At 42.8% G+C, this 13,631-nt stretch overlaps 1 protein-coding gene across 3 annotated transcripts; it reads left to right on the top strand.

Annotated features, from left to right (window-relative positions):
• Positions 1 to 207: 207 nt before the first annotated feature.
• Positions 208 to 11,913, top strand: CCNL1 (cyclin L1). Of its 3 annotated transcripts, XM_004598569.4 has the most exons (11): positions 208 to 695; positions 934 to 1,008; positions 1,522 to 1,631; positions 7,260 to 7,380; positions 8,315 to 8,379; positions 9,964 to 10,063; positions 10,153 to 10,257; positions 10,350 to 10,491; positions 10,695 to 10,806; positions 10,899 to 10,997; positions 11,546 to 11,913. In XM_004598569.4, the coding sequence occupies exons 1-11, from the start codon at positions 390 to 392 to the stop codon at positions 11,892 to 11,894; spliced, it is 1,584 nt and encodes a 527-aa protein (XP_004598626.1). In that variant the 5' UTR covers positions 208 to 389; the 3' UTR covers positions 11,895 to 11,913. The 3 variants fall into 3 exon arrangements, with proteins under 3 accessions (XP_004598626.1, XP_058517467.1, XP_058517466.1); XM_058661483.1 differs by lacking the exons at positions 208 to 695; positions 934 to 1,008 and adding an exon at positions 3,274 to 3,346 and having other exon boundaries at positions 11,546 to 11,898; XM_058661484.1 differs by lacking the exons at positions 9,964 to 10,063; positions 10,153 to 10,257; positions 10,350 to 10,491; ... (1 more) ...; positions 10,899 to 10,997; positions 11,546 to 11,913 and adding an exon at positions 8,614 to 8,792 and having other exon boundaries at positions 244 to 695.
• Positions 11,914 to 13,631: the final 1,718 nt, after the last annotated feature.

The following is a 13,631-nucleotide window of genomic DNA, read 5'->3' as shown; positions in this document are numbered from 1 at the left end:
GGGCGGGAGCGCGAGGCCACGGCGGACAGGCCCCGACTCGCCGTTAGCGTCGCGCGGGGCCCTCGGCCGCCGCCGCCGGGGTCTCCGCGAGGGAGGCGCCTGCAGGGTTCCGGGGTCTAACTGCAGAGGAGCAGGGCGGGGTCGCAGGGGCCGGGCGGAACCAGGGAAGCCGACCCGCGGCCTCCGCCGCTCGCCCCGCGCGGGAGGCGCGGCCTGCAGGGACTCGTTGGCGGGCGCCGGCCGGGCGCGGTGACGTCAGGGCGGAAGCGCTCGCTGCGTGAGGCGGCCCGAAGCCGGCGGTCACGGGAGTCTCCGGCGCGCCGAGGACGCTGGGTTAGTTTCGCTCCGGGTTCCGGCTGCGTTGGGCGTGCGTGCGGCTCGCGAAGACTATGGCGTCCGGGCCTCACCCGACCTCGACCGCGGCCGCCGCCGCCTCGGCCTCGGCCGTGCCCAGCGCCGGCGGCTCCAGCTCCGGGACCGCGACCACGACGACGACCACGACGGGCGGCATCCTGATCGGCGACCGCCTCTACTCGGAAGTTTCGCTCACCATCGACCACTCGCTGATCCCGGAGGAGAGGCTGTCGCCCACCCCGTCGATGCAGGACGGGCTCGACCTGCCCAGCGAGACGGACTTGCGCATCCTGGGCTGCGAGCTCATCCAGGCCGCCGGCATCCTCCTGCGGCTGCCGCAGGTCGGTGGCCCGGGGCGGCAGCGGCGAGGGCGGCCCAGGTTCCCCGGCTCCCCGGGCTCTCCCCCGGCCCTCCCGGGCCCTCCCGCGGCCGGCCGGCGGAGCACCGGGCCTGCGGGGGCGGCGGGAGCACCGGGCGGCGGGCGGGGGAAGGGAGGCGAGCGGCGGCGGCACAAAATGGCGGCGGCGCCTGGTGCGGGCCCGCCTGACCCCTGCGCTCCCCTTCTTGTCTCGTCTGCAGGTGGCGATGGCGACGGGGCAGGTGTTGTTTCATCGTTTTTTCTACTCCAAGTCTTTTGTCAAACACAGTTTCGAGGTGAGCAGATGGGAGGCGGCGGCGGGTGCCGAGGGCTTTCTTCTCCGCCCGGAAACGGGGACGGGACGGGACGGGACGGGGCGAGGGGGGAGGGCGGCTCAGTGTCCGGCAGCCCAGCCTTTCCAGAAAGGGAGTGGTTCGGTGGGGACCTTTGTACCCAGTTCGCACTCTCCGGGAAGTGGGAACCCCGCCAGTGGTGTCGGAGGAACTAGAAAATGGATCCTGAGCCCCCACGTGTCCTCTTAGCCACGAATTAGGGTGCAGAGTACTCTGGATCCCAAACTGGAAAGACTCAATTATCCCGCTCCAGGATGGCGGGTACACCCCCGAGCCTGGATTTTTATTAAGGCAGAGGGGACCCGTTCGTGTTCCAAGGTTTCTTCATTAAAGAGCAAGTTAGACGTTGAGAAGGACTCCTTCCCCCCCCCCACCCCCCACACACCGCGCTGACTTGAATGAAGGATTGGGTGGCCTGACCGCTGTTTTTGCCCTCTTGTGGTTTTTTCTTTCCAGATTGTTGCCATGGCTTGTATTAATCTTGCATCTAAAATCGAAGAAGCACCTAGACGGATAAGGGATGTGATTAATGTATTCCACCACCTACGGCAGTTAAGAGGAAAAAGGTAAGATTGGCATTACTGAATTTAGTATCTCCTACTGCTGCTGAACTCTGCACCAATCATCGAGTCCAAACTCCTTTCTTTTCAAGTCAATACGCAGAAAACCGACTTTAACGTAGGTGTTGAAGTTCACATAGGAATACGGATACTTAACTTTGAAAAAACAATTAACCAGCTATCTAAAGTTTGTAGAGGCAATTTCATTTGTGGACAATCCTAGCAGTGCTGTGAAGCCAGTCCCGTGATTTAAGATTAAACAAGAAAGGGAGTACGTTGGGCTCAAGTGTGAGTGTATTCTGTAAGTCATTCTCCCCTCCCCAACCACCACCTCTGGAAAGACAAGGCTGGAAGTGAGACTGCGTGGTTCAAGGCAACGCCGTGGCACAGTTCTGTGTAGGTTGTTTTTCTGCTCCGAGTCCCAGTTAATTTTTTATCAATTGAGGTTGGCTTTTGTTAGAATACTCAACATTGAACCACGATAAATCGAATAAAACCGGATCTGAAAGGACTGCAGGATGATAAAGTTTGAAGTTTGAAGTCAAAGGGATTAAACAAGGTATTTTGTTTTGGTTAGACAACAGTCTCAGTGAGCGGGTTAGAAAATGATTCCAATGAGATTGGGTTGCATTTAGATAAGGCCTGTTAAAAGGCCTTAAAAGGGAACTACAGGCACTGAAACAGTATCTGGATGTTGTGGTATTGTGACAATTGTATGTGAGCCTGTGTGTTCATGGGAAGCAGTACCACAAGTCATGTTGCAGAATTGCCTGGAATGACAGACGGCTTCTAGTTTAGTTAGTTGTGTTCAGTTTTTAGGGAGTTTGTAGTATTGCACAAACTTGGATTGAGTTTGAGTGGAAGTTACTGGGTAGGGAGGTTGGACATTGGTTAGTGTCAAGTCAGTGTGCTATTCAAGCAGTCCTTGGGGCTGAGTCTGGCTGGTAAGAATGGAACTACTGAGACGAGCAATAGTAAATGTAGTTAAGTTGTTCTACCCAGATACTTAGTTTTCTTATCCTCTTCAATCTTGTCTTGTTTACTTTGTCCAGAGAAAGTCATTAATTTTACTTTAAAATAGTTGTAGTGCCTTGGTGAGAAATCTGTAGGTAATGGACGATTACAGCTTAGTGTGATCTGAGCTTAAATTTGTGTTTAGATGATCTGGCTGATGTCCTCAGTGTATTTGAACGTTAAAACTGGCACAAGCCTCGTTAGTCAAAGGATTGTTTCCTTAAGGGAAGTGGTTTTCTGGTAGTAATCTTTGAGTCAACTTTGAGCCAGTCTGTGATCCAGTGAGCCAATTAGGAGACAGTTGCATATGATGATCTACTTCGAAATTTTCTTGATAGGTTCCTTGACCTCAGAGTAGTTCTTTGTAACAAAAAAAAAACCCTGGAATTAAAGTATTCCCCACCCGATTGACTGTTCTTATGTAACTGGGTTTTTGTCATTATTACCAAGAAATTGATTTTGCTTCAATCTTAGAAGTCTGATTATAGCATGAAATTTAAAGGAATTATTTGCATGGAAGCTTTTTAAAAAGCAGGATGTAAAAGTTTCTATGCATATTACAAGTTTACTCAGACACGTAACTTGTATATGTTATTAACTTCAACTCTTTTTTCCCTTGCAACCGACTATACAGCGACCAGCTACATTTACCAAAGCCTGGGTGATGTGGAGTGGTACATAGAGATGAAGCTGTCGTCATGGCAACAGTGAGTGAAGTATCGAAAATCCCCAAGGAGAAGCCAGTGCTCTGAGAATAGGTCACTGGAATCGGGGACTAACAGGTTGGCCACTGGTGAACCATTTAGAACAACTCCTGTTTCCTGTTACAAGCTTTTGTCTTTGCTGTCCAAGTTATTAAAGCTGTAGCTTAGTGATGTTTTTTTTCTTTAATCTTTGCACCAGTACTATCAGTATCACACCTTAGCTAAAGCATGTCAGTTGTAATCTTGTTTTAATCTAGTTTATGTGCAGCTTCTACTTTAATGGGACCTTGATGATAGGAGATGTTGTTCATGTAACCTTTAGATGGCTGGTTTTCAGTCCAGGTTACACAGTAGAATCACCAGGGGAACTTTTAAAGGAATGTTGACTCAGACCTCCCCTTTGAATTTTTTATGCTTTAATAATAATTGCAAGTTCAGGCTAATGGCTGAATTTAAAGGGAAAGTTGGCTTTTTTCGCAAGTCATTTCAGTTAATTTTTAAATGATTTGCTTTTGATGTGCATCCTGTTCATTGTGAAGTATAGGGTTTCCCCCACCCCCTTGCTTGAGGGAAACCATTATCTGGTGTTTTTAAAAGACAGGCTTAATCACTCCACTCATTGAATGTGTGTTTACGATATTTTAATTGTATCTGTAATGGTAGAAGTTGGAGGAGTCTGAAGTTTCCATTTCTTGAAAGAACTTCACCAGTTGTGTGTTATACTCCACAGCTGGTCTTAAGTTAACTAAAAGGCTGTCCCAACTCTGAAGTAGTTAGGCCTTGATTTAACATTGTATGTGTTAAGTAGGAGTTGGCTTCCTTAAAGTAGCCCTTTTGCTTTCAGTATAATCTTGATAACTGCAAATGCCCGAGGCTGTTTGAAACTTAGCCCTGCGCTGTTGTTTTGGTAGTTTAGTTAATCAGCTAACCCCAATAGCATTTTCTGAAACTTGAAATTTAGAGTGGAGTTGTTAAAATTCATGAGTTAGTATGTGAACAGATTTTTCAGTTTCTATGAGTAGATGAAATATCTCTAGTTGAATTTTTATAATTCCTCTGGTTGGCTTGGAACTTTTCCTTGACAAGGGAAATTTGTGAAGAACATTACATTTTGCAAGATTAATTCACTTTTGATCGGAGTGTTGCCAGTAATAGCATGTTACACTACGATATAGCTTGTTACATAAAGAAGACACTTGCTTAATTTCCTTCCCTGTAACTTTCTGCTGATGTGTGTTACATTCAGTTTTCCATTGCTGATACAAAATAACTGATCTCAGAGGCAGTTATAAATTACATGTTAGTCAACACTTCCTCGGTTATTTGTGGTAAAAGCCATTCTGGAGAAAATGAGCTATCACATTCTGTATCTGTAATTTTTGTTTTAAGATTTATTTATTTTTATTACAAAGTCAGATATACAGAGAGGAGGAGAGACAGAGAAGATCTTCCGTCCGATGATTCACTCCCCAAGTGACCACAATGGCCGATGCGCGCCGATCCGAAGCCAGGCCAGGAACCTCTTCCAGGCCTCCCACGCGGGTGCAGGGTCCCAAAGCATTGGGCCGTCCTCAACTGCTTTCCCAGGCCACAAGCAGGGAGCTGGATGGGAAGTGGAGCTGCTGGGATTAGAACCGGCGCCCATATGGGATCCCAGCGCGTTGAAGGCGAGGACTTGAGCCGCTAGGCCATGCCGCCGGGGCCCCCCCCCCCATCTGTAATGTTAACTGTGAAAACCTCAGATAACAGGACTTAACAATTTGGACATATGTTGAATTGCATACAGTAAATAATACCTTGTTTCCTTAATTTATCTTGATGACATGGGAATTTGCATACAAAAATGGATTATGACAATATGGGGAATAACTTGCTGTAGTAGTTATTGAGTGGTTGGGGCTAAGTTTGGGCCAGACAGTTGCCGTGGTTACGTAAACATTCTGAAGGACTTAGCTGGTTAATTATAAGAACAAACGTATTTTATTGCTGTTAAAGGCAGCTGAAAGGCGGGTGTTCTTAGTAAGATACCTGATCAACATAAGGGGTAGAACGGGAGGCAGCTTTGCTTTCCTAGGACTGAATTGCAGTGATGTGTTTTACTGTCTGGATTGTAGTAGGAGTTTCAGTGGTGTATAGTTGAAACACCAGAGCTCTTTATCCCTTAATACCAGTAGGGAGTCATCAAATAACCAGCCAGTCTTCAGAGTGTAAGTTGGGATTTGACTTTCCAAACGTCCTCTGACAATTTAGACCAGAAAAAGTACAAAACTTATATTCCTTGGAATATATTTCCTTTTATAGAAATATATATGTGTGTTAAATATGAAGGTTTTTTTTTCAAAGAGCATTTGTAATTACTCTTAATGAAGGCTTCATTGTCTTAGTGTTAGAAGGCCGCCTGTCACCCTAAGTGGTAACCTCAGCACCTTTCGCAGTTGCGCTAGGATTGAATTGAGTGATAGCTGTTTTGCTGTTCTGTTAAGGTCGGCCAACTTCTGTGATGGTGGTATTTGGTAAATATACAAAATTAGCAATTAGTTAACATTCCAGTTTTTATTTTAAGTGGAACAGAGGAAGGAAACTGATGGCTCCCATCATGTTAAACATGCTGCCCCGCTGATGCTTGAGCACAGTTCAGATGCTTTTCCCACATTCAAGATTATGTGATTTTTCTTTATCTGAGAATAGATGATTTTTCTGGATCTGGTATGCACTGGTGTGAATATTTCAGAATGGCTGTCTTTAAGAGATGGTATCTTTCATCCAGAGTGAAACTTTCACTGAGTATGAATTGGGGAAAATATTAACCCCACGTAGATACCTAGCCATATGATTAGTGCCTTAATAGAAGTGGGCATTTTGTTTACCAGATAACATGGGTAAGCATTATAAAATTATTTCTAAAGAAAGTGAAAAATCAGTTTCTTGACATCTTTTAACTCAAAACTCAATAAAATCTGCTTTGAACAGTAAGAATGTATAGTAGCTCCACCCATATTAAAAAAAAAAAGAGTACTTGAGTTACTGCATTACTTGAGTGTGCTGTTTTCAAAACATGGAGCCACTAACGTGTGCAGGCGTTGGTGTCACAGAGACCTTTGCAATGATCACAATTTGGTCTGACAGAGACCTGGAGTGTGGCCTTCTGGTTCCCTCTGTTACCGTCTTGCATTGTGCTGAAGTGGTGCCTCACGTCTGCTCCTGACCACACTTGGGATCTACATTACACAGGTGACATTCAGTTTTGAATCTGGCTTTAAATTTATTTTCTTTTGTTATAATTAAGGTGAACCCTTCCTTTCAGTTTTTCTTTTTAAAACAGTGGAGCAGGTTCTTAGAAGTTTGTTTAAACAATTTTAGTGGGGAATCTGAACTAGCTACTTTATCCCCTAAATGTATTAGCTGTCAAGTAGGTAAGTATAGAATGTTAGAATCATAGGAGAATTTTCTATAGTACTGCACATGTTATAAGGAGCACCTAATTTTTTTTTAATCATTGGAAGCCTCTGGAGACTTGAGATTTGTGATAAAGTAGGTAAATACATATAGATGTATATATTCCCAAAATGATAAAGTCAAGAATAAACGAGCATTTGAGTGATTTTTTTTAGAGTTTTATGTATCTGATATGTATCAGAAAGGGAGAGGCAAAGACAGATGAGTCTTACATCCCCTGAGTGAACTTATTTTGTGAGTGTGACTGTTGAGCTAGTTTTTTTTTTCCAGGAGCTTAGCCTAGGTGTAATTTAATTAGCATAACTTGGACAGCACAAGATTAATGCTTTAACTTGTTTGCAGGAGTTTAAAAAGCTGGTTTCTGTTGCCAATAGTTGGTTGGAAGGGAAAATGGAGATGCCACAAATAAAATTTTTTGGATGTGCAAAACAGTTTTGATTTTATTTCTTACAAACTATAGGACTCCAAGCCCCCTGATCCTTGATCAGAACTACATTAACACCAAAAATCAAGTTATCAAGGCAGAGAGGAGGGTGCTAAAGGAGTTGGGATTTTGTGTTCATGTCAAGCATCCCCATAAGGTGAGTTGTAGAATAAAGAAATTTATATTTCGTAAGTATTAGAATTTGTTTTTAAAAATTGAGTTTATATTGGAGCATTTGAGTTTTAAAAAGCCTTCTTTTGAGATGTCAGTTAATATAGGAGTCAAAAAAAGAAGTTGAAAGCCTCACTTTTAATTACAAAACTGTAGATAATTTCTAATATGGTTAAATCCGAGTTTTTCCACCTAGAAAATGGAGATGGTGAAATACCTAAGGAATAAAGAATCTTGCTGTAAAATACAGTACCTGGCAAATTACTGTCACAGAGTAAAATGTGCAAGGCTTGGTGGCTGCTCAGTAGTGGTTAGCTATTAATCACTGTAAGTAAAAGACCAGTGATTCTGAGTTGGGTGATGGGTTGGGCTCTGGCATAGAAAGTTGCTTTGCCCTTCATCATTTGCCTTGGCAGGTGTCCCCTACTTAGTTTTCATTTTTCTAAAGCTAAAATGGGGAACAGAGGTGCTCCTGTTGGTTTAGAAATGCCTAACATCAAGTGAGGCAAAGCTCTTTACATGCAGTTGTATTAAACTTGTGTGATGAACTTTGCTAGAAGAATACTGAAGTTCCATTCAAGTGATACTCACAGCTGGGGATTACAGTGTCTCATGGCTGTGGTAACTTCCCAGAGCCAGGCCTTGTGTTTTCGGGCATGTGAGGCATACCTTGGAAGTTGAGGTGGGGTAATGGACACAGTGCTGTATGGCATAGTAATAATTCAGTTCTGTGAGTTGAATTGGGTAATGGGTATAATTATAAAAATTCAGTGACATTAACTTATGCTTAGTCTCAGGTGAGTTTTAAGTAATTCAGTTTATAGAATTTGAATGTAAATTTTCCAGTGATATTATTCATTGAAATCTGTACACTGGAAAGAAATAACGCTAAATTGAGTTCTTTCTCCCTTGTTCTTCAGATCATTGTTATGTATTTACAAGTCTTAGAATGTGAACGTAATCAAACCCTGGTTCAAACTGCCTGGTAAGTTGCTTTTACATTTCTTTCCTAGCCAGGAAAACAGAAGCAGAAATAAAGTAAGTTTCATTTTCCCTTTCCAAAATAATGAGATAGTTTGTTTTGGGGCTTTTGTTTTTTTGTTTTTAAACTAAAAGGTAAATAATGCTTATTTCTGCTTCCTGTTTTCTTGGCTTGATTAATTATTTTTAATGGAGAACTCAATTTAACTTTGTTCTTTTTTCTACTCTTTAATTAAAGGGTAGTCCATGATGGTAAGTCATAGAACTCTGCCCTCTGCACTTCAGCCCATGACCTCAGGATGGCCTGATTGGCTGCCCTGCTCTCCAGCCAATCCAGTGCAAGCTCTCATCCGAGATTCACTGAAGTGGTCCATATCCATCTGGCAGCATCTTCTAGTTCTGTCGGGGTGTCAAAAGGATTTGTATATTTGCTTCTAGAAGTAACTATTCAACATGCCTTATGTATTCAATGTATACCTGTGACTATCAAAATGAATAGTTCATTTTTGATAGAGTTGTTGTCCAGCCATTATGAATGAACATGGTTTTCTAAGTTAGACGTTTGACAAAATTTGTATTTATGGTATGTGTAGCATGAATTCTACAAAAGGAGGCTACAACCAGTTATTTACAGTGGGCACCAGTTCCTATATTGGGTTAATTTATAGCTGATAATATTAGAAGTAAATACTTCGTTTTTAATAGACAATTTAGAATCAAAGTAGAGGAGCCGTGGCTTAGCCACGGTCACTGTTGCATAGAACTGATGTGTGTAAATCTGTGCTCTGGATTTTTCAAGCAAGGTAGCGTTTTAGTATTACTATTACTGCCATGCTTTCGGACTCAGTTAATTACATAATAGTACTATTGGAAAAGTCTCATTGCCTTTATAAAAATGCATGACATTTTAAATGTTTTCTATAAAACACATTTCAGAAGCTTTTATGGGGTAAGGATTTTTAAGTAATCCGTTTAATTTTAGCTTAAATGTCAGCAATTTGTAAGCTTTCTTTAAAGTCTGGGATTATTGTGGGGAGAGTTCATTAACAAAAGTCTACCGGTGTATTTATTGAAATAGTCTGCTGCTCTAACTTGGTCACAAGGTATGTAAACGAGACCATTATATATATTTATGCTCTTCACTTCCCTACCTGGGTTTTCTGACTTAGCTTAGTTTTCTTAATATGATTTTGTTGGTGCTTACTACTGAAAATGCCTCACAGTATTTTTGGTTGACACTGCTTTTCGTTGTGGATAAAGGAGAGATGGTCAATAACTAATGGCTTGAAGAACTGTTGGAGTGGTTTATCAGTTATGAAAGTAGTTGATTTTTACAGAAATACATGTATTGAAAAACCGGGGGTAAGTTCTATTTGGGAAGTTGTGGAATTATTTGAAAGGGTTGCTCTTATTTGGGAAAATTGAATAAGTGTTATTTTGATTTCTTAAAGTTAATTGTTACTTGCTAGAATGAATGTGAATGTAAGAGAAGAAAAAAGAATAAAGTAGATTGAGTCTCCAATTTTATATCAAGTTTAGAAGACTTGACTTGTTTACATGAAAAGCTTATGGTTAAAATATTTTTTAGGAATTACATGAATGACAGTCTTCGCACCAATGTGTTTGTTCGGTTCCAACCCGAGACAATAGCATGCGCATGCATCTACCTTGCAGCTAGAGCCCTTCAGGTAGGTGCAGAGGGCGGGCCTGGCTGTGGGCTACAGCGTGAGTGTTATCAGTGGAAACCTAAGCCAGTGCCATTGTGTTTACGGTTTAGATTCCACTGCCAACCCGTCCCCATTGGTTCCTTCTTTTTGGCACTACGGAGGAGGAGATCCAGGAAATCTGCATAGAAACACTTCGGCTTTACACCAGGAAAAAGGTTTGTTTCATTACTCTGCTTTGTGCAGATGTCTCATCACCAAGAATCTAAATCTACAGAAGGGAATTACTGAATCTCTTTTCCTCCTACAGCCAAACTATGAATTGCTGGAAAAAGAAGTAGAAAAAAGAAAAGTAGCCTTACAAGAAGCCAAATTGAAAGCCAAAGGGTTAAATCCTGATGGAACTCCTGCCCTTTCAACCCTTGGTGGATTTTCTCCAGCTTCTAAACCATGTAAGTTTATAGAGGTGAAATGACTTGGCAGTGCAAGTGTCATCAGGAAGCTTCAGCGTGTAGCAGGTGGTTGCCTTGATAGGCCACATGAAGCTCAGCGACACCCGAGGGCGGATGCGCTGAAGCACAGGACCAGGTGGTAGCTCAGAGGCAGCTTCCTGTTAACTGTCCTAGTTAATATGCCACTGTCACTGTCGTTTAAGCATCACCGAGAGAAATAAAAACCGAAGAAAAGTCTCCAGTCTCTGTTAATGTGAAAACAGTGAAGAAGGAGCCTGAGGACAGGCAACAGGCCTCCAAAAGCCCTTACAATGGGTGAGTGTGACGACACGTGTCCTGGGGAACCTTGGGGCTACTTTGCGACATGAAAGGATGTAACTAAACGCTGTAAATTTCTCCTTGTGAAGTGTAAGAAAAGAAAGCAAGAGAAGTAGAAATAGCAGAAGTGCAAGTCGATCAAGGTCAAGAACTCGATCAAGGTCTAGATCACACACTCCACGAAGACAGTAAGTAAGAGAAGCTTGTTTCTCACAGGTTGCATTGGGCATGCCCTAGTGAGTCTGGGATTGGACTTGTAAGCATGAGGTAAATCATGAGAAATGAACAGAAGATGCTTTGAGGTGTAGAACAGGTGTGATACATGTTAGCGACATTCTCTGGTTCACTATGAAAGTATGTAATATCTTGCGTAACAAGTAGATACTATAAATAACTAGTAATCAAGTTTACCGCAGTGGACTAACCTAGCTAGTTAGTGCTCATAACTGGCATTGCTAGGTCCTTGTGACTTTGCAGTTATTTTTTTTGTTTGAGCAAGTGAGTGAAAAAGCTCAGCTCTAGTTTACTTTGTAAGAATGTTCAACGTTTCCCAGAAGACGTGTATGATTTGTATATAGGACTGGGTGGGACACGCCAAGGGAGGGAAGGTTTAGAAAAAGTATTTTGGCTTGTGATTGATGGAGCTGGTAGTTTTGTTTGGAACCTCTTAGAAGCAACCATCAATATATGTTGCCCATAGAGACTGAATCTAAACCTGCAATTTTTATTATCTAAGTTATAACAATAGGCGGAGTCGATCTGGAACATACAGCTCGAGATCAAGAAGCAGGTCCCGCAGTCACAGTGAAAGCCCTCGAAGACATCATAATCATGGTTCTCCTCACCTTAAGGCCAAGCATGCCAGAGATGATCTAAAAAGTTCAAATAGACATGGTCATAAGAGGAAAAAATCTCGTTCCCGATCTCAGAGCAAGTCTCGGGATCACTCAGATGCTGCCAAGAAACACAGGCACGAAAGGGGACACCATAGGGACAGGCGAGAGAGGTCGCGCTCCTTCGAGCGGCCTCACAAAGGCAAGCACCATGGGAGCAGCCGCTCGGGACACGGCAGGCACAGGCGCTGACGCCCGCCCCCGAGGAGCCGCTCTGCTGGCCGCGCAGGCGCAGGTGCCGACGCCCGCCCTCGAGCCCGCAGTGTTCTTGGCTGGGCTGTCTGCAGTGCGATGAGTGGACACGTCAGTAAAGGCAAACCAATTAGGATTTGATTTTTTTAAGAAGAAGAAAAAAGCTGTCTAGGTCTCTAGAAACACGGAGGACATTTTCTTTTGGAAAGAACTATGTTAAATTTTTTTTTTTTTTTTTTTTTTTGCACATTAAATGCCCTAGCAGTATCTAAATTGAAAACCATGGTCAGGTTCAATTGTACTTTATTATAGTTCTGTATTGTTTATTGCTACAAGAACTGGAGGGTGAATTCTGTAAAAAATGTATCTTATTTTTATACAGATAAAATTGCAGACACTGTTCTATTTAAGTGGTTATTTGTTTAAATGATGGTGAATACTTTCTTAACACTGGTTTGTCTGCATGTGTAAAGATTTTTACAAGGAAATAAATACAAATCTTGTTTTTCTAAACTGCTTCAAATATCTTATTTAAATAAATTATTAAAAAGCAAGTTTACTAGTAAAATGGCTGATTTATGACCAACTTTTCTGTACTCCATTAGGTATAGTTTGAGATTATTAAAGTGCAGTTTTCTCTGTATTGAGCTATCTGCAAGTCCTTCACTGCACATGTGGTTGAAGCAAATGGCAGTGACCCAACAGTGTAATGTTAAATGTTACAACACTAAACTCAGAACTTAATTTTTACTTGAATTGGGAGCCGAAGGTAATTTCAAGCCAATTTTAAGTATTATTTCCAAGGGAAGTTGTCCCTGAAGAAGCAAACTTTTGAACATGACCATAAACAGGACTCAGTTTTCGGCTTAAAAGTTTTTCTGTTTTAAGACATTGAATGATAGGATTTCTTAGTTGAAAGGCTCAGTGACAGCAAGGGTAAGTCGATCCTGCAAGTACACCGAGCCTGCTCGTGGTGCTGGATCGGGACTGGAGTGCTTGGGCAGTCCGTACTGTGCGCTCTGCTTTCCCAGGTGCGTGAGCAGGGAACTGCATCTCCAGCGGAGTAGCCAGAACTTGAGCTGGCAAACCAGTAAGGGATGTAGCTGTCCCAGGGATGGCCTAACACGTGCTCCACATACTTGCCCTGAGTGCTGATGTTTTTTGATGCAAACTTGGGAAGATTGAGTTAATAAAGTTAGGTCCCTGAGTCTGATAAAGAGAAACTAGGAAGAAGGGAATAAGGAATATTGGTATACAGTGAACACACAGTTCAAACTTCAGAAAGAGTCGTGAGGATTTTTGAAATCTATTCAGTTTATTTCCATAATTTTACATGAACTTAAAGATTTCTTATATGCATGGATTCCAGAATGCTTTTCATTCTACATGTAAAGATTCATTGATTTAAAAGGCAGAGTTAAACAAGTCTTCCGTCTACTGGTTGGCTCCCCAGATGGTTGTAGTGGCCAAGGTGAAGCCAGGAGCCTCCTGCAGGTCTCCCTTGGGGGTGTACAGGTGCAAAGACTTGAGCCATCCCCTGCTGCTTCCCCAGGTCCTAAACAGTGAGGTGGATCAGAAGTGGGGCAGTCGGGACTTAATGGTGTCACCACAGGAGGAGGGTTAGTCTGTTAGGCCAGCTCTCCCTCCAGCCCCTTACTGTGCTTTTTGAAATGGCTTTTTCAGGGGAGATTGAAAGGTGTTTTTCCAATATACTAGAAATGAGTTTTGAGATCATCA

This window comes from Ochotona princeps, chromosome 3 (genome assembly GCF_030435755.1).
Source record: "Ochotona princeps isolate mOchPri1 chromosome 3, mOchPri1.hap1, whole genome shotgun sequence".
In the NCBI taxonomy this organism is placed as follows: domain Eukaryota; kingdom Metazoa; phylum Chordata; class Mammalia; order Lagomorpha; family Ochotonidae; genus Ochotona; species Ochotona princeps.
Note: the sequence above shows the minus strand (reverse complement) of the source record. Positions and strands in the feature narration are given on the sequence as shown.

Bases quoted from the DNA above. Each gene is read 5' to 3' on its own strand.
- CCNL1 (XM_004598569.4), top strand. From the start codon at position 390: ATGGCGTCCGGGCCTCACCCGACCTCGACCGCGGCCGCCGCCGCCTCG. The intron at 10,492-10,694 runs GTAAGTTTATAG...CTGTCGTTTAAG, and splicing joins TTCTCCAGCTTCTAAACCAT to CATCACCGAGAGAAATAAAA. The intron at 10,998-11,545 runs GTAAGTAAGAGA...TTATTATCTAAG, and splicing joins TCACACACTCCACGAAGACA to TTATAACAATAGGCGGAGTC.